We start from the raw sequence: 18,773 nt of genomic DNA, 5'->3' as shown, positions 1-18,773 counted from the left end.
GAATTTCCCCCAGGGATCAATAAAGTACTTTCTATTCTATTCTATAAAATGTTTTACATTGGTGATTTTACTAATTTAGTAAACAATATCAAACTACTGCATCGACAGTTGCAATACAATAAAATGGCTCGGTGTATGAACAAAACCCTTAATATTGTAAACAAGAAAGAAAAAAAACATTGTTGTATACATTTATTGAATCATTTAATCTACATCAACAAAGCTTGTCATTATTTGCAGCAATCACGTCACTTTAAGACACGCGTGTGTCACAAAAACTACTTGACGCTTTTACTTAGTAATGGTGTTTGCGTTCATGCTCTTGCCGCTCCCGCTGAGTACGATGTACGGCGTTTTCTGAGACTTCTGCTTCTCCTGCAGCAAAGCCACGGTCCCCAGGGGCGTGTCGCTGCTGCTCATCTTCTTCAGCAGCGCCTCCTCCTCCAGCTTTTTCATTCTCCTCTCCGTCTTCATCTTGCCCGAGCCTTTCCCGTGGAACCTGTGCGACAGCTGCCTGAAGGCTTCCTTGGGCGTCAGCTTGCGGCCAGACTCGTCCACGTACTCGATCTTGACGTCGGGCCTGTAGCCGTCTTTGTCCTTGAAGTCCTGCGTGAAGCCTCTGTATTCTTCCCGCCGGCTGTACTTGTCATCGAAGCCCATCTTGTCCTCGATGCAGTAGTTGTCGTTTGGCAGGGCGCCCTTGGTCGCTTTGACGCGTGCCACCTTCTGGACCTCCGTTTCTAAGAGTCCCTTGTTCTTGCACAGGTGCAAGGCGGCGGCCAGGCCAGAGTTGACGATCGGCTCTTCATCCAAAATGGTGGCCGATCCCGTGGCGAAGTCGGGGTGTTTTTGCTCCTCGTCCAAGTTGACGGTGCTCCACCCAACGTTGTCGTCCATATCGGAGTTGGAGTCCTCGCCGCCTTCTTTTTCTTCCTCTTGCTCAAAGTCCATAATGTCCTCTTGGTCCTCTCTGTTGCCTGACAGGCCGTATGTGGGAATATCACCTAGAGTTCTGCAAAACTCAGAGGTGGCGTTAAAAACAATGTTGCTCTTCTTCTCTGGGTCGTTGTCGGGGTCTTCTTTGGTGAGCTGCTTGAGCCGTTCGGCGATCTTCGCCCCGGAGTCTTGGAGGAGCTGCTTCTGCTTGAGTTTCCTCTGCTTCTCCAATTGTTTCTGCAGCTCCTGCTCGATCTCTTCTTCCTCCATGATGGTCGGCTCGGGCAGCGTGAAGTCCTCGTCGTCGCTCATCTCCATATCTGCCGTCCTGATGTCATCGGACATCTGCGGTGCTTTCTCGTGCGGCCACCGGTCATCCTTTATTTCTCCCCCGTTTTCTTCCTCCTTGTTGCCTCGGCCACGTGTCCTGGAGCCAAAGTCTGTTTTGCGGCTGTCGTCGAGGAGCAAAAAGTCAGCCACGGATGTCTTATCTTTCTTTCGGATCTTCTTCACGCGTCGTTTGGTCTTCTTGAAGCCGACCATCTCATGAGGGCTGTAGTACTCAGACGCGATGGCGAGGGAGGGCATCTCCAAAGTCTGGGCCTGACTTCTGAGCACCTGTCTCATCGCTTGCAGCTCGCGCTCTCGTGCGCCGTCGGCAAATCCGCCCGCGTTTAAGCGGAAGCTCTTTTTCTTTTCGCCGTCGATCTCCTCGTCGTACTTCGACAGCACGGTGCGTGACTTGAAGTTGATCATGTCGTCCACGCTCTCCTCCTCTTCGTAGGGCTTGTAGTCGGGCTTCTTCTTTTTCAACTCCACATTCTTCTCCGCCTTCTCTCTGTCCACCAGCCCCACGTTTTCCAGCACGTCCTCCTTCTCTTCCTCCAGGACGCCTTTGTCCTGCAGCGTGAGGATGACGGTCTGGCCCTCGCCAAAAGAGTCCACCTTGTGCTGGACTTTGAGGCCCTTCAGATCACGGGCTGTGTAGGTGCTGTTCCTGGCTTGTCCAAACTCCTGCTCCACCAAGCTGCTCACGCCAAACTCCTGATCCATCTCCTCCAGGAGTTTGGCTCTTTTCTCCGCCATCTCTTTTTCTTTCGCCGCCGTCCGGCTTTTCTCCACCCAGGCGGCCGTGTTTTCCAGCCAGTCATCCTCCGCCAAGGTTTTGACTTTCCCCAATTTTTTATTGAGGAGGCGTTTCTCCTTCATAGCAGCCAGCTTTTCCTTGAGGTCTTTCTGCTTCTGGATGAGCGAGGGATTGATGGTCTCGGCCACGAGCGGCTCCTCCTTGGTGCCCAGCTCCTTTTTGTTGTCATTCAACTCCAGAGGTTTAAGGCCCAGCTTGGCTCGGAGCTTGTTGGTCTCCTCAATGCTGAGGGATGCATCCCCACTTGCAGACTGAGTTTGCGTCTCGGTATTTCCCGCTTCATATCCTGGGTCCGTTTTCTCTCTCTTAAGGCGCGGCTCCCCGGTGGTCCTTTCTCTTTTAATGCGGCTCTCACGGCCATTTCTGTCCCTGGACGAAGACCGTTTCCGCTTATCTTTACCGTCACGATCCCGGTCTGTGTCACGCTCCTTGCGGCGGTGTTTTTTGTGCTCACGACGGCGCTCCTCGGCCTCCTTGTCACGGCTCTTTTCCTTGTGTTTCTTGGACGACCCCATGCTTATTATCTTCTGTTGGGTGACAAAATACAGTCAATGAAACACTCTTCGATGGAGGAAAAACACGGCTAGCTCCGCTTTGCTAACGAGCTAGCATGCACGGCAAGCCCAATAAAACTTTACTCACGCGACAGGCGGACACAAAAAGAATAATTAGTGTCGAAGCCCCTCAAGAAGCAAAACTGTGCAGCTATCTATGAGACGCAGTGCCAATTATGTCATTTTCAATCTGTTTGTGTTTTCACGCTCAGAACGGAATGTAGACGACACAATGGCGGAACTGCTTCTTCTTCCGACAAGTCGGCAACCTTTTCCGGTTATCTGACATTGATGTAGTGCCGCCTAGAGGTCGACAGAATGACTCAAATTTGGATATAATAACAAATTATTCATATTTCTCAAATTATATATTTTTAAACAAAAACTCCACAAATATATTATTAACCTCTTAAGGCCCAAGCTGTTTGTTTACATGCTTTTTTTATTTCTCTTTGCCATTTGGGCTTATTGGACCCTAATTAGATAGGAGTGTGGGAAAAAATCGATTCGAATTCGAATCACGATTCTCACGTTGTGCGATTCAGAATCGATTCTCATTTTTTAAAAAATCGATTTTTTAATTTTTTTAATTTTATTTTTTAATTTAATTTTTTTTTTTTTTTTTTAAATTAATCAATCCAACAAAACAATACACAGCAATACCATAACAATGCAAACCAATTCAAAAACCTGCCCTCAGAGGGCCACATTAATTGACCACATTGAATGACCTGGCGGGCCACACGAATACGGTGAAAGACCAAGTTAAATGGTTTGGCAGACCACATTAATGATGTAGCGGACCACATTAAATGTAATGGCGGGCCACATGAATAAGGTGACAGACCACGTCACAAGGTTTGGCAGACCACATTCAATGGCTTGGTTGGCCACAATAATGAGGTGATGGACCACGTTAAACGACGTGGCGGACCACATTAAATGGTTTGGCAGACCACATACAATGGCATGGTTGGTGACAATAATGAGGAGATGGACCACGTTAAATGATGTGGGAGACCACATTGAATGACATGGCAGGCCAATACAATGACGTAACGGTCCATGTTAAACGACATGACAGACCACATTGAATGACATGGTGGGCCACATGAATATGGTAACAGACCACGTTAAATGGTTTGGCAGATCACTTTCAGTGGCATGGTCGCCACAATAATGAGGTGATGAACCACATTAAATGATGTGGTAGACCACTTTGAATGACATGGCGGGCCACGTGAATAAGGAGACGGACCACATTAAATGGTTTGGCAGACCACATACAATGGCATGGTTGGTCACAATAATGAGGAGATGTACCACTTTAAATGATGTTGCAGACCACATTGAACGACATGGCAGGCAACAACAATGACGTAACGGACCACGGTAAATGACATGACAGACCACATTAAATGATGTGGCAGACCACATTGAATGACATGGCAGGCCACATAAATAATGTGACAGACCACAATAAATGTTTGGCGGACCACGTTCAATGGCATAGTGGGCCACAATAATAAGATGGTGGACCACTTAAATGACGTGACAAGCCTTTTTAAACAATGTGGCAGACCACATTGGATCACATGGCAGGCCACCTTAATGACGTGACAGGCCACTTTAAACAATGTGGCAGACCACATTGAATTGACAGCGGGCATCATTAAAGATGTGACGGACCACATTAAGTGACACGCTTAAATGATAGTGGGTCACCTTAAATGACATGGTGGGCCAAATATGAGCCCCGGGCCTTCAGTTTGTGACATGTGTTTTAAACGAAGAACAGGCCACTTTTGGTTAGACGGGAGATTACTAAAATATTAATCTTGCCACTCCAAAATGACCTATCAGCAGTTTATTTGGCAAACTCAAAAGGGCCCGACTCATCAAGTACTAATAAATTGCCAAGAAAAAGAAAAGTGAGATATTAAAGAGTTTCAGAAAAATAATAGGAGATATACTGTAGGTAAAAAAGTTCAAATTAATAATAATATAGTTAGCCCAACAGTTCCAACTCCTGGCATACCCTAGTGGATGTATAACATCCCAGACGTGGATAAGCAATTATTATAGTTTCAAAGTTTAAATCCGTATCAGATGGAAAAATTTAAAAAGTATTTAGACTATGTCATATATATATATATATATATATATATATATATATATATATATATATATATATATATATATATATATATATATATATCCCATCTCTTGGCCCTTTTTTGGGGTCGCGGGGGGTGCTGGAGCCTATCTTATATATATATATATATATATATATATATATATATATACATATATATATATATATATATATATATATATATATATATATATATATATATATATATATATATATATATATACTGTTATCTAAAGCTATAAATATTAAAGTAGGAACTTGAGCAGTTATTTCACAAGAAAACAGACTTAATAGCAATTCATGTGACAGTTCAGAAAAAAGACAGGATTCAATTCATGAAATAGTTTCTAATTTAATCATAGTGTTAATAATAATTTAATTATAGTTTCCAATTTTGTAATTTCATAGTTTCATTTATATAAATACTTTAATTTGATTTCTGAAATAGAAATAGTTCGGACAGTCTTTAGAATAAATAAAGCTGGGATTGTGGTAACATTTACTTGGGTACTTGCTCATGTAGGAATTGTGGGTAACAGATTAGGAGATATGTGCAAAGCAAGCAAAAACTAAAACTGAAATAAATATGGAAATAAATTACAGTGAAGCACACGTGATGACTGGATATAGTTAATAAAATAAAAGTTGAAATAAGGAAACAAAAAGTAGGCAATATTACTTGGTCCAAAGGAGAGTAGGAGTATTCATTGAAGGCAATAGAACTAAGAAGGAGGAAAATATCATTGGGGGATCATTGGGTTTATCGCGGTTTGTGGAGCTCCCCCTGGTGTTGTGGTTATGGCGGTCATTTACGTTAAGGAAGTAGTTTGACAAGTACTTCGGTATCAGGGAGGTGTAGCGAATTTTATAGACTAGGCTCAGTGCAAGTTGTTTTACTCTGTCCTCCACCCTGAGCCAGCCCACTTTGGAGAAGTGGGTAGGAGTGAGGTGTGATCTGGGGTGGAGGTCTAGAAGTAACCTGACTAGCTTGTTCTGGGATGCTTGGAGTCTAGATTTGAGGGTTTTGGAGGTGTTAGGGTACCAGGAGGTGCAAGCGTAATCGAAAACGGGTTGAATGAGAGTTCCCGCTAGAATCTTCATGGTGCTTTTGTTGACTAGAGAGGAGATTCTGTAGAGAAATCTTGTTGGTTGACCTTTTTGATTAGCTTGCTTGCCATTTTATCACAGGAAAGGTTAGCCTCAAGAATGGAACCCAGGTAGGTGACCTCATCTTTCCTGGTGATAACAATGTCACCCACTTTAATAGTGAAGTCACTGACTTTCTTAATGTTGATTTGGGACCCAAATAGGATGGATTCTGTTTTACCTGTGTGATTATTGTAATCAAATATAAAATGTAATTACACACTGTAGGAAGTATAATAGGGATAGGGAAAGATTAAAACACAAGTGGGGTATATACACAGCAATATATTCATATTTAAAACAGACATGATTACGGTAAATGTAAGAATTTAGAGTAGGGTACCATCTCGAGTCACACTCCACTTCAGAAGGGGCGGAAGTGCGCACTCATTTAATTTAATTTCATTTTTTTATTTATCTCCTTTCATTGATGTGCATCTTTGATCGATAGACACTTATACCTCAATTATTCAATTATACATTTACACACCAATACCTGAGAAGGAGCAGAATGAAGAAAAATCTTATATTTTCCTGCCCCCTTCAACATAATACATAGTCTTACTTAATGGATATCATATAAACCAACAATTACATCCAAATATAATGAAAACAAACAAAAAAAACACACAAAAAAACCCACAAGTGCAAAACTTCATGAAGTACAAACCGAACAAAAAATAAATAATAATATACACCTCATGGGATGATACAAAACAAATACAAAACCAGGCAAAAAAATAAGTAAAATAAATATAAAGCAAAATGTAAACACTTATGGCTGTCCATATGATCTTATTGTTCTGTCTTTATATATTTTTTTCAATTGGAATATATTTTTAGAGTCTTTTATCTCATTGTAAAGAGAATTCCATAGTTTAACCCCCACCTCTGATATACACATTTGCTTTAACGTCGTCCTTGAATACTGATGTTTGAAATGACCTTTTCTTCTATGCTCTGTATTCTCAGAAGTGATGACGAATTTTGTTTTTGTAAATTTGCTGGTAATGTTTTACTTTTAGCCTTAAACTCAAGCTTGCTTGTCAACCGCCATTAAACCAAAGAAGATGACGACTTTTTATGTTCCACTTTGAAGTCTTCACTGTTGTTGGACATGAAAGCGGGTGGATTTACTGCCACCTGCTGGTTGGCGACCATAGCAGAAGGATCCCACTAAAGGTTGACTGCGGCGTGTGGAGGGAAGTTTGCTGAATTTTGTCACGAAACAAATGATTATTCGTCTTCGGATGGATTCAGCGAGGCGTCACTGAGACTTTGTTTTAGTAGGGATCAGACCGAAGCAACGGTAATTATTCAGTCGATTTCACTTTAAAGTTTCACTCGCTTCGATGCGAGGAAGCTACGTAGCATTAGCCGGGCGCCCTCCTCAAATGTGCTTTTATTATTAACTTAAGTCTGCGATCAACATGTAAGGAATGTAACGTTAAAACACGGCGCGGGCTGAGTGGTTGCCATGGCGATTTCCAGACCAAATGGCGCGAACTAAGGTTTGTTGACATCCTAGCTCGCTAGCATGCTAAGCTAAGCGGTATGGCGGCGCTTAAAACCCTTCCAACATTAGCTAGCTATCATCCGAATAGGTGCACTTTTAGGGGGCTTTGAAGCTCAACGTTAGGAGCTGCTCTGTTAACGGTCAGTCGGTGAGACGTTGGGTGCCGTTTGTGACGCTGCGTGACGTGTTGCATGTTCCAACGCTAGCTACTGACCGTGCTAAGTTGGGAAAATATAATTAATGTTAAGCAAGAAAAAACAAGTAAAAACCACGTAGCAACTGTGCAGTCGTTGGCAAAGTCTCAACAGGGTTAATCAGTGGTAAAAAACAACTACAACAAAACATCTCAACAATGAAGTTAAACTTGTTCAGCAATGAGTGTGCATTGACCAGTATGTGTTGTGGCATTTCTGCAGACAGAGATAGGATGGCAACAGGAGGCACTCCTTTTGATGACGGCTCGGACGAACTGCACAACTGGTCGGGCACTAATGCCACCCTGGAGGACAGACTCAACAACATGGTAAAAGAGACTGATTGATCAATGGCACACACAGAAGAGACTGATTGATCAATGGCACACACAGAAGAGACTGATTGATCAATGGCACACACAGAAAGTACAGTATTTTTCGGACTATAAGTCGACTTATACTCAGGAGCGACTTATGTGTGAAATTATTAACATATTACCGTAAAATATAAAATAATATTATTTAGCTCATTCACGTTACTCGGGAGCGACTTATGTGTGAAATTATTAACATATTACCGTAAAATATCAAATAATATTATTTAGCTCATTCACGTAAGAGACTAGACGTATAAGATTTCATGGGATTTAGCGATTAGGAGTGACAGATTGTTTGGTAAACGTATAGCATGTTCTATATGTTATAGTTATTTGAATGACTCTTACCATAATATGTTACATTAACATACCAGGCACGTTCTCAGTTGGTTATTTATGCGTCATATAATGTACACTTATTCAGCCTGTTGTTCACTATTCTTTAGAGATGTCCGATAATATCGGCCTGCCAATATTATCGGCCGATAAATGCTTTAAAATGTAATATCGGAAATGATCGGTATCGTTTTTTTAAATAATTGGTATCGTTTTTTATTTTTTTAATTTATTTTTATTTTTTTATTAAATCAACATAAAAAACACAAGATACACTTACAATTAGTGCACCAACCCAAAAACCCTCCCTCCCCCATTTACACTCATTCACACTCATTCAGACAAAAGGGTTGTTTCTTTCTGTTATTAATATTCTGGTTCCTACATTATATATCATACAGTCTGCAAGGGATACAGTCCGTAAGCACACATGATTGTGCGTGCTGCTGGTCAACTAATAGTACTAACCTTTAACAGTTCATTTTACTCATTTTCATTAATTACTAGTTTCTATGTAACTGTTTTTATATTGTTTTACTTTCTTTTTTATTCAAGAAAATGTTTTTAATTTATTTATCTTATTTTATAATTTTTTTTAAAAACGACCTTATCTTCACCATACCTGGTTGTCCAAATTAGGCATAATAATGTGTTCATTCCACGACTATATATATCAGTATCGGTTGATATCGGTATCGGTTGATATCGGTATCGGTAATTAAAGAGTTGGACAATATCGGATATCGGCAAAAAGCCATTATCGGACATCCCTACTATTCTTTATTTATTTTAAATTGCCTTTCAAATGTCTATTCTTGGTGTTGGGTTTTATCAAATACATTTCCCCCAAAAATACGACTTATACTCCAGTGTGACTTATATATGTTTTTTTTCCTTCTTTATTATGCACTTTCGGCCGGTGCGACTTATACTCCGAAAAATACGGTAGTCATGCGGTGCTTCCTGGTTTCTCTTAGGTAGACATACCAGATAGGTTTTATTCATCCTCTGTTACTCTCAAGACGGGGAAAGTTGCTACATCACAGCCGTGATAACAGCCGGCTTTCAACCTCTGGCCCCTTTTACTCTGCCTGTGTCTGCACTGCAAAAAGTCAGTGTTCAAAAACAAGAAAAAACAAAACAAAAATTAGGGGTATTTTATTTGAACAAAGAAAAATTATCTGCCATTAGAACAAGAACATTTGGCTTGTCAAGACTTTCCAAAACAAGTGAAATTAGCTAACCTCAATGAACCCAAAAATACCTTAAAATAAATGTATTCTCACTAATAACAAGTGCACTTTTCTTGGTAGAAAAAAGAGACCTTTTTGTTTAATATGTTGAAAAATATTCTTAGATTAAGTACATGCTAGTGCCATTATGTTGACATAATGATATGCGCTCGGCATTACATTTCATGAAACCAGCAAACTTATACCGTATTTTTCGGACTATTAGTCGCAGTTTTTTTCATACTTTGGCCGGGGGTGCGACTTATACTCAGGAGCGACTTATGTGTGAAATTATTAACACATTACCGTAAAATATCAAATTATATTATTTAGCTCATTCACGTAAGAGACTAGACGTATAAGATTTCATGGGATTTAGCGATTAGGAGTGACAGATTGTTTGGTAAACGTATAGCATGTTCTATATGTTATAGTTATTTGAATGACTCTTACCATAATATGTTACGTTAACATACCAGGCACGTTCTCAGTTGGTTATTTATGCGTCATATAACGTACACTTATTCAGCCTGTTGTTCACTATTCTTTATTTATTTAAAATTGCCTTTCAAATGTCTATTCTTGGTGTTGGGTTTTATCAAAATACATTTCCCCAAAAAATGCGACTTATACTCCAGTGCGACTTATATATGTTTTTTTCCTTCTTTATTATGCATTTTCGACCGGTGCGACTTATACTCCGGAGCGACTTATACTCCGAAAAATACGGTAGTCATGCGGTGCTTCCTGGTTTCTCTTAGGTAGACATACCAGATAGGTTTCATTCATCCTCTGTTACTCACAAGACGAGGAAAGTTGCTACATCACAGCCGTGATAACAGCCGGCTTTCAACCTCTGGCCCCTTTTACTCTGCCTGTGTCTGCACTGCAAAAAGTCAGTGTTCAAAAACAAGAAAAAAAAATACAAAAATTAGGGGTATTTTATTTGAACAAAGAAAAATTATCTGCCAATTGAACAAGAACATTTGGCTTGTCAAGACTTTCCAAATAAAGTGAAATTAGCTAACCTCAATGAACCCAAAAATACCTTAAAATAAATGTATTCTCACTAATAACAAGTGCACTTTTCTTGCTAGAAAAAAAAGAGACCTTTTTGCTCAATATGTTGAAAAATATTCTTAGATTAAGTAAATGCTAGTGCCATTATGTTGACATAATGATATGCGCTCGGCATTACATTTCTTTAAACCAGCAAACTTATACCGTATTTTTCGGACTATAAGTCGCAGTTTTTTTCAGACTTTGGCCGGGGGTGCGACTTATACTCAGGAGCGACTTATGTGTGAAATTATTAACACATTACCGTAAAATATCAAATAATATTATTTCGCTCATTCACGTAAGAGACTAGACGTATAAGATTTCATGGGATTTAGCGATTAGGAGTGACAGATTGTTTGGTAAACGTATAGCATGTTCTATATGTTATAGTTATTTGAATGACTCTTACCATAATATGTTACGTTAACATACCAGGCACGTTCTCAATTGGTTATTTATGCGTCATATAACGTACACTTATTCAGCCTGTTGTTCACTATTCTTTATTTATTTAAAATTGCCTTTCAAATGTCTATTCTTGGCGTTGGGTTTTATCAAATACATTTCCCCCAAAAATGCGACTTATACTCCATTGCAACTTACATATGTTTTTTTCCTTCTTTATTATGCATTTTCGACCGGTGCGACTTATACGCCGGAACGACTTATACTCCGAAAAATACGGTAGTCATGCGGTGCTTCCTGGTTTCTCTTAGGTAGACCCAGTCGACATCCATTGCTTTCGTTCTCCCCTAGAGGGGCGGGGGGTTACCCACATATGCGGTCCTCTCCAAGGTTTCTCATAGTCATTCACCGACGTCCCACTGGGGTGAGTTTTTCCTTGCCCGTATGTGGGCTCTGAACCGAGGATGTCGTTGTGGCTTGTGCAGCCCTTTGAGACACTTGTGATTTAGGGCTATATAAATAAACATTGATTGACATACAAGATAGCTTTCATTCATCCTCTGTTACTCACAAGACGGGGAAAGTTGCTACATCACAGCCGTGATAACAGCCGGCTTTCAACCTCTGGCCCCTTTTACTCTGCCTGTGTCTGCACTGCAAAAAGTCAGTGTTCAAAAACAAGAAAAAAACAAACAAAAATTAGGGGTATTTTATTTGAACTAATCAAAATTATCTGCCAATAGAACAAGAACATTTGGCTTGTCAAGACTTTCCAAAACAAGTGAAATTAGCTAACCTCAATGAACCCAAAAATACCTTAAAATAAATGTATTCTCACTAATAACAAGTGCATTTTTCTTGGTAGAAAAAAAAAGGAGACCTTTTTGCTCAATATGTTGAAAAATATTCTTAAATTAAGTAAATGCTAGTGCCATTATATTGACATAATGATATGCGCTCGGCATTACATTTCTTGAAGCCAGCAAACTTATACTAAAAACTGATTTATTGTTCTTAATGGAAAAGCAGCAAGGAAACGGCTTGTTACCCTCGAGGTTTCCTAGCCGCTCAGGCAAATCATATGGTCTATGGACTATTGTAATGGTCTTTTTGCAGGTCTTCCCAAAAAAAACTGTCAGGCAGCTACAGCTTGTTCAGAACGCTGCTGCTAGAGTTCTAACAAAGACCAAAAAATGTGAGCACATTACACCAATTCTTAAATCCTTACATTGGCTCCCTGTACATCAGAGAATTGATTTCAAAATCCTCCTGCCCCCTTTTAAATCACTACATGGTCTAGGGCCGAAGTATATCACTGATATGCTCCCCCTATATAAGCCCTCTAGATCACTAAGATCTTCTGAGACCAATCTGTTAGCGGTTCCCAGAGTAAACTCAAATCAAGGGAACGCATCATTCAGTCACTATGCAACAATAGCTGGAATAAACTTCCTGAAGATGTCAGACTCTCCCCAAATCTGACTACTTTTAAAACTAGACTGAAGACTTTTATGTTCACCTTAGCTTTCAGCTAAATCTTTTAATCTTTTAACTTTTAACGTCCGCACTGTTTTTATTTTTATTGTCTGCATTTTAATTTTGCTTTTATTTTCTTTCATTTCACTTTGTTGTCTGTGAAGCACTTTGAGTCTGCTTTGTGTATAAAAAGCGCTATACAAATAAAGTTGCCTTGCCTAAAAATGCATTTTCCCATCGATAACATGACATCATCGCGCCAAGTGCGTGCTCTTTCAGTCAATTAGTGCGCATGTATACAGCCCGGCCAAACATTTTTTAATTGTAATTTTGAGGAATTTATCTGAATGTGCATGAACTATTTCTGTTCTAAATTGTTTGAAATGTTTATATATTAACTGTCAAGTTTACTGTACTGTGCCAACTGTACAGTACTATAGGAGTACGTATTTTCTATTGTTTCATTGAAAATAAAACTGCAAACTCCATTTGGCTGTCATCTGTTTTAATTATGAGACACAATTGTGTCAAAATCATCAGCTAAATCTTAGCTGACATTGCTTCACACGATAAGTAATGAATAATTCCGCTGGTAATCACAGTGTTGCTGGCACGGCCACTGTCCCAACCGCACCAAGACGTCCCCCAGAAAGTAGTCATGCGGTGCTTCCTGGTTTCTCTTCGGTAGACATAGAAGATAGGTTTAATTCATCCTCTGTTACTCACAAGACGGGCAAAGTTGCTACATCACAGCCGTGATAATAGCCGGCTTTCAACTCTGACCCCTTTTACTCTGCCTGTGTCTGTGCAATTGTTTTCTCTCACTCGGCCTTGATAAAAATAACAACAATAGTTTTCATTCATACCGTTAGCCAGGGGTAGGGAACCCACAGCTCTCGAGCCAGATGTGGCTCTTTTGATGACTCTCAGATAAATCTTAGCTGACATTGCTTAACACGATAAGTAATGAATAATTCCGCTGGTAATCTCAGTGTTAAATATAACATTCAAAATATAAAACATTCTCATGCATTTTAATCCATCCATCCGTTTTCTACCGCACCTATTCAAGAAGTCGCATTAATGGTAAGAAGTATTTTATTTATTATTGGTTAGTTTCAACATAATGTTATTAAAAAGAATAAGAGACCTATTATACTCTAAAAATGTTGGTCTTAGTTAAAAATGCACGCATTTAATTGTCCATCCATCCATCCATTTTCTACCGCTTGTCCCTTTTGGGGTCGCGGGAGCCTATCTCAGCTGCATTCGGGTGGATTCAGTGTCAAAAAATATTATATGGCTCTCACGGACATACATTTGAAAATATTTGGCCTTTCATGGCAGTCAAAAAGGTTCCAGACCCCTCCCCGCGTTACACAGAAGACACCCCAGCAGTGATAAATAGCCGGCTTTAAATTCTGGCCCCTTGTACACTGCCTGTGTGTGTGCAATTGTTTCTGTCACTCATCCTTGATTAAAAACAAAAACAAATTGTTTTTAGGTCAACATCTTGCTTTAATGTCTGTGTGAAAGGTGTGATGTAAACAAGGAAGTGTCAACAGGACCGTATGATACTACTGTAGTGCAGGGCTGCAGCTATCAGTGATGATTGTAATCGAGTAATCTATCAATTAGTTTGTTCGATTAATCCAGTAATGGGAGAAAAACACTTTATAGTCTCAATGTATAGTTTAGTAAACAAGGAAGTGTCAACAGGACCGTATGATACTACTGTAGTGCAGGGCTGCAGCTATCAGTGATGATTGTAATCGAGTAATCTATCAATTAGTTTGTTCGATTAATCCAGTAATGGGAGAAAAACACTTTATAGTCTCAATGTATAGTTTAGGGAAAATGGCTAAAATAAACAGGTTTTTATGGCCGCCAGCAATTTTTTTACCTTTTTATTTACCTTCCTTGACCTTCTATTTTACCTTCTTTACTGTCTGTTTACCTTAATTTGCCTTCTATATACCTTCTACCTTGTTTTCCTTCTATTCAGCTTCTTTTACCTGAAATCTACTTTTTACCTGTCATTTACCTGATTTTACCTTAGTTTACCTGTCATTTACTTTCATTGACCTTGCCTGTCATTTACCTTAGTTTACCCATCATTTACCTTAATTTACCTCTCGAAGGTTTCTCATAGTCATTCTCATCGACGTCCCACTGGGTTGTGAGTTTTTCCTTTCCCTTATGTGGGCGCTTGTGCAGCCCTTTGAGACACTTGTGATTTAGGGCTATGTAAATAAATATTGATTGATTGATTGATTACCTTAGCTGTCATTTAACTTATTTCACCTTCAGTTGAACTTTTACTTTGTTTTACCTTCTATTTTGTTTCACCTCCTTTTATGCGGCCCAGAATTTTTTAAATAGTTACATTTATTAAACTATTAATCAAAGCAACATAATACAAATCCTTGATTGGCAACACTAAATTGGCCCTAGTGTGTGAATGTGAGTGTGAATGTTGTCTGTCTATCTGTGTGGGCCCTGTGATGAGGTGGCGACTTGTCCATGGTGTACCCCGCCTTCCGTCCGAATGCAGCTGAGATAGGCTCCAGCACCCCCCGCGACCCCGTACGGGACAAGCGGTAGAAAATGGATGGATGGATAATACAAATCCCAGCTTTTTTCTAATGAAATTTAACAATTTATTTGATTAATCATTACTGTAGTGCAATTAGTGACCTCAATCTTGCTATAGAGTTTTCTGGATATCCTAACCTTTATTGAAGTAAATACCTAAGGAGCTTGCTCGGTAGCTAACTACACCTTGGTCCCTGTTTGTTCAGGCGTGGGGTGCACAGCAGAAGAAGGCCAACCGCTCCTCTGAGAAAAACAAAAAGAAACTGCCAACCGCTGTGGTGGAAAGCCGCCTGACCAATGACATCTCGCCTGACTCCACCCCTTGGAGCGGGCGCAGGAGACCCCTTCAAGTCAAGTACGCCACCCAGTGGTCTGTGCCTGACCAGGCGGAACTGGACAAGATCCATCAGAGGATCAATTTCTCAGATTTGGATGAGGTGAAAATCATGTCTACATTGTAAAAAAAAAAAAAAGCCTCAGTGCTTGCTAGGTAACTTATTATGAGTGAAATGGGTTTATTTCCTTATAGAGCATCGGGAGCGACTCCCAGGGCCGCGTCACCGCAGCCAACAACCAGCGGCAACTGGCGGCCGAGAACAGGAAGCCTCACAACTTCCTGCCGCTGCACGTCAACACTAACAAGAGCAAGGAGCTGCTCCCACCCATGTGCTCTTCCAACCCGCCAACTCCTGGCGTCCCCAGAGAGACTGAGCGACAGAGCCCAGCACCAAGGGATGCGATAACCCCCGCCGCTCCTGCCAAGGCAACACCAGCGAGGCTCATGCGCGGCAGCGCCGAGAGAGGTCTGCTGGGCTGCGCTGACCACAAGGGACGAGAGACTGACGTTGACAACAGACAGGTAAAGTTTCGGTTTGTCCCACGCACACTCGGTCAATATTAGTGAGCTGCTTCTTTGAGGTTGTAAAGTACTCTCTGAAACTTGCAATAACGTGTTTGATGACAACCCCGTCAGTCCACATTAGGAACAATCAAAGCCTTGCAGCCAAACTGGTTTTGTATGTCGTATATCTGATGACGTTGTTCCTGTTCACTTAGTTGGCCAAAGAGGGAAGACTCACTACAGCACCATTATTTTGTATTTACAAGGCAGGTGCCGGCAAGGTTTTGACACAGGGTTTACCAAAAAATGGGGACACATAAGTTTTAGCCTTTGGGGCTATGCACATTTGAAAGTACAATAAAGGCATGTGCAGAGTTGAGCGTCACCCTACCACAGAACTCTGGGTTCACTGGAATGCACCAGCAGTATGAGATTCTCTCCCAAATAAGGAACAATTGAATAGATTTTGGGCAGTGGATCATTTTTACTATGTTACGTCAGTGCTTCTCAATTATTTTCTGTTATGTCCCACTCGAGGAAGAAGAAAACATTTTGCACCCAATCTACTTTCGCTCCGACTAAAAAGTATCATTATTGTCTATGAAATTGTTATAAGTACACCTCTGTGTAACATTTTATCCTTATTAACATTAAAGAAAACCGAAAAATAAATTACAAGAAGGAATAACTTTATTAACATTGTTTTATGGTCCTCATCAACCAATCAGTCAAAGTTAATTTATATAGCCCTTAATAACGGGTGCCTCGAAGGGCTGCACAAAACTACAATGACATCATTCATGATAATGTGAGAGTCCCGTCCATTTAGGGCAAATTGGGGACGGGGGGGTCACAGGAGGTCTCCATTCTAGGTCAAGACTTAGAACAGCTAGCATATCCTCCAGACTGGTATCGTTCCAGGGATTATCCGTGGCCATCTGGTAACCTCTCTTTTCAGGAGAGCGGGGCAAAAAAAGAGAGGGAAGCGGCAAGTCAACTGGTCTAAAAACTGAGTCTTTTTAAAAGCCAAAGTCTATAGATGAGTTTTAAGGTGGGACTTAGATGTTTCTACTGAGGTAGCATCTAACTGTTGAGGGTAGGGCATTCCACAGTACTGGAGCCCGAATAGAAAAACACTCTTGAGCCTGCAGACTTTTTTTGAGCTCGGGGAATAACTAAAAGGTTTCTGGAGGAAACGTAAGGTACAATACAATCGGCAAGATAAGATGTTGCCAAACCGTTTGATATTTTGTACAAAAGTAACAAAAAGGAGAAAAAAATCCTTATTTAAACTATAAAATGTTTTTGATCGACTTGAACCATTTGATAATGAAAAATAAAATTAAACAAACAAACAAAAAAATACATTTAAATTGATCAGCAACATCAACTCGGGAGCACACTATATAAAAACACTTTAATCTTTTAAGATTAATGGCTACAATGAGCATGTTTTGTAGTGCACAGGTTTTTGAAGCAGAGTTTGAAGCATGACACTGATAAAACATGTTCTCAGTGCCAACCCTGGTGTCACATTACATCCCGCTATTTGAGAAGAACTGCCTTACGTTTGTGTTTTTGTTTGCTTATGCTTGCAGCCCTGCAGATTTAAAAAAAATGGTGGAAGACTGACAAGTGTTCACCTGGTTTCTTTCATTACGCTGTTATAGATAGCTCAAAAGAAATTCATCTACCTTTCAGGAAATGTCCGGAATGGGATAAGGAGCAAGTCATTACATTTTGGGGCTGATTAGGATGATTTCTACTACGTCACTTTACGTTTACGTTACGAGCTTCAATTTGTGTGTGTATTTTTGCGTCCTGAGTCTGACCTTTTCTCACAAAGACATTTGATCAACAGACAGGAGGCTTCACTCAGTTACTCTCAGTCCGCTATAGAAAGCGCAAAAAGTTTTGGCCTTTTTGGGGCTGATTTGGATCACCGTTTGGATTCAGGACTTTTTTATTATTAATACTTTAAGCATTAGGGCTGTGAATCTTTGGGCACCACATGATTTGGTTCGATTCTTGGGGATTACTATTTGTTTTTGAATCGATAATACTTTTTTAGTAGTATTGGGTGCCAGTTATATGATTAACTACATTCCTCCATAAAATAGATACATTTAAAATAAAAAAAATGAATTTATATATTACTTCAAAGAAAACTGGTTTTGTTTAAAAAAAATCTAACATAACATTTGATAAAGTCAAATACAAATAAGGCAAACTTTTTTCTAAAGTAAATCTGTACAGCAGTTTTGCTGTACAGATTTGCCTAAGTGGCTGGACAGGATGGATAAAAAATTAAAAAAATTAATTGATTTGTGCTTTTTTTGAATCTTTACAAATAACAATAGCGATTAATTAGAAAATCTTTTTTTTTGACACCCCGAGTAAGCATGTCACTTTAATAGAATGCCTTCATTCTTTTGTGGTGGAGAAAAAGAGTGTGTCCATCAACAAATGCTAACCATCGTTCATACACCGTATCAAATCTTATGGAATCGTTCTTTGTTTAAAAGTCTGTGTTGGGAGGCTTGATTTCGGTTGGTAGAGCGGCCGTGCCAGCCACTTGAGGGTTCCAGGTTTGATCCCCGCTTTCGCCATCCTAAAGTCGCTGCCGTAGTGTCCTTGGGCAAGACACTTCAACCACCTGCTCCCAGTGCCACCCACACTGGTTTGAAATGTTACTTAAAGATGTAGATATTGAGTTTCACTATGTAAGGTGCTTTGAGTCTTTAGAGAAAAGCGCTATATAAATGTAACTAACTTCTCTTCACACACTAGAATATATTGTT

The 18,773-nt window shown here is 40.1% G+C and overlaps 2 protein-coding genes across 2 annotated transcripts in view; one reads left to right on the top strand and one right to left on the bottom strand.

Moving 5' to 3' along the window:
* Positions 1-180: 180 nt before the first annotated feature.
* sart1 (spliceosome associated factor 1, recruiter of U4/U6.U5 tri-snRNP) lies at positions 181-2,926 on the bottom strand. The gene is made up of 2 exons (XM_062026071.1): positions 2,726-2,926; positions 181-2,610 (listed from the first exon to the last, which is right to left on the bottom strand). The coding sequence occupies exon 2, from the start codon at positions 2,596-2,598 to the stop codon at positions 292-294; it is 2,307 nt and encodes a 768-aa protein (XP_061882055.1). The 5' UTR covers positions 2,599-2,610; positions 2,726-2,926; the 3' UTR covers positions 181-291.
* A 4,135-nt stretch (positions 2,927-7,061) lies between these two features.
* Positions 7,062-18,773, top strand: part of pcm1 (pericentriolar material 1) — a 37,459-nt gene continuing 25,747 nt past the window's right edge. The window contains 4 exon segments of the mRNA XM_062026669.1: positions 7,062-7,247; positions 7,871-7,977; positions 15,338-15,568; positions 15,661-15,990. Coding sequence (XP_061882653.1) covers positions 7,882-7,977; positions 15,338-15,568; positions 15,661-15,990 — 657 coding nt within the window. The 5' untranslated portion in view covers positions 7,062-7,247; positions 7,871-7,881.

Source organism: Entelurus aequoreus, linkage group LG18, assembly GCF_033978785.1.
Source record: "Entelurus aequoreus isolate RoL-2023_Sb linkage group LG18, RoL_Eaeq_v1.1, whole genome shotgun sequence".
NCBI lineage: Eukaryota > Metazoa > Chordata > Actinopteri > Syngnathiformes > Syngnathidae > Entelurus > Entelurus aequoreus.
This window is presented reverse-complemented; position numbering and strand designations above follow the sequence as displayed.

Excerpts from the sequence above, each read along its gene's own strand:
- sart1 (XM_062026071.1), bottom strand. The coding sequence starts at position 2,598 with ATGGGGTCGTCCAAGAAACACAAGGAAAAGAGCCGTGACAAGGAGGCC.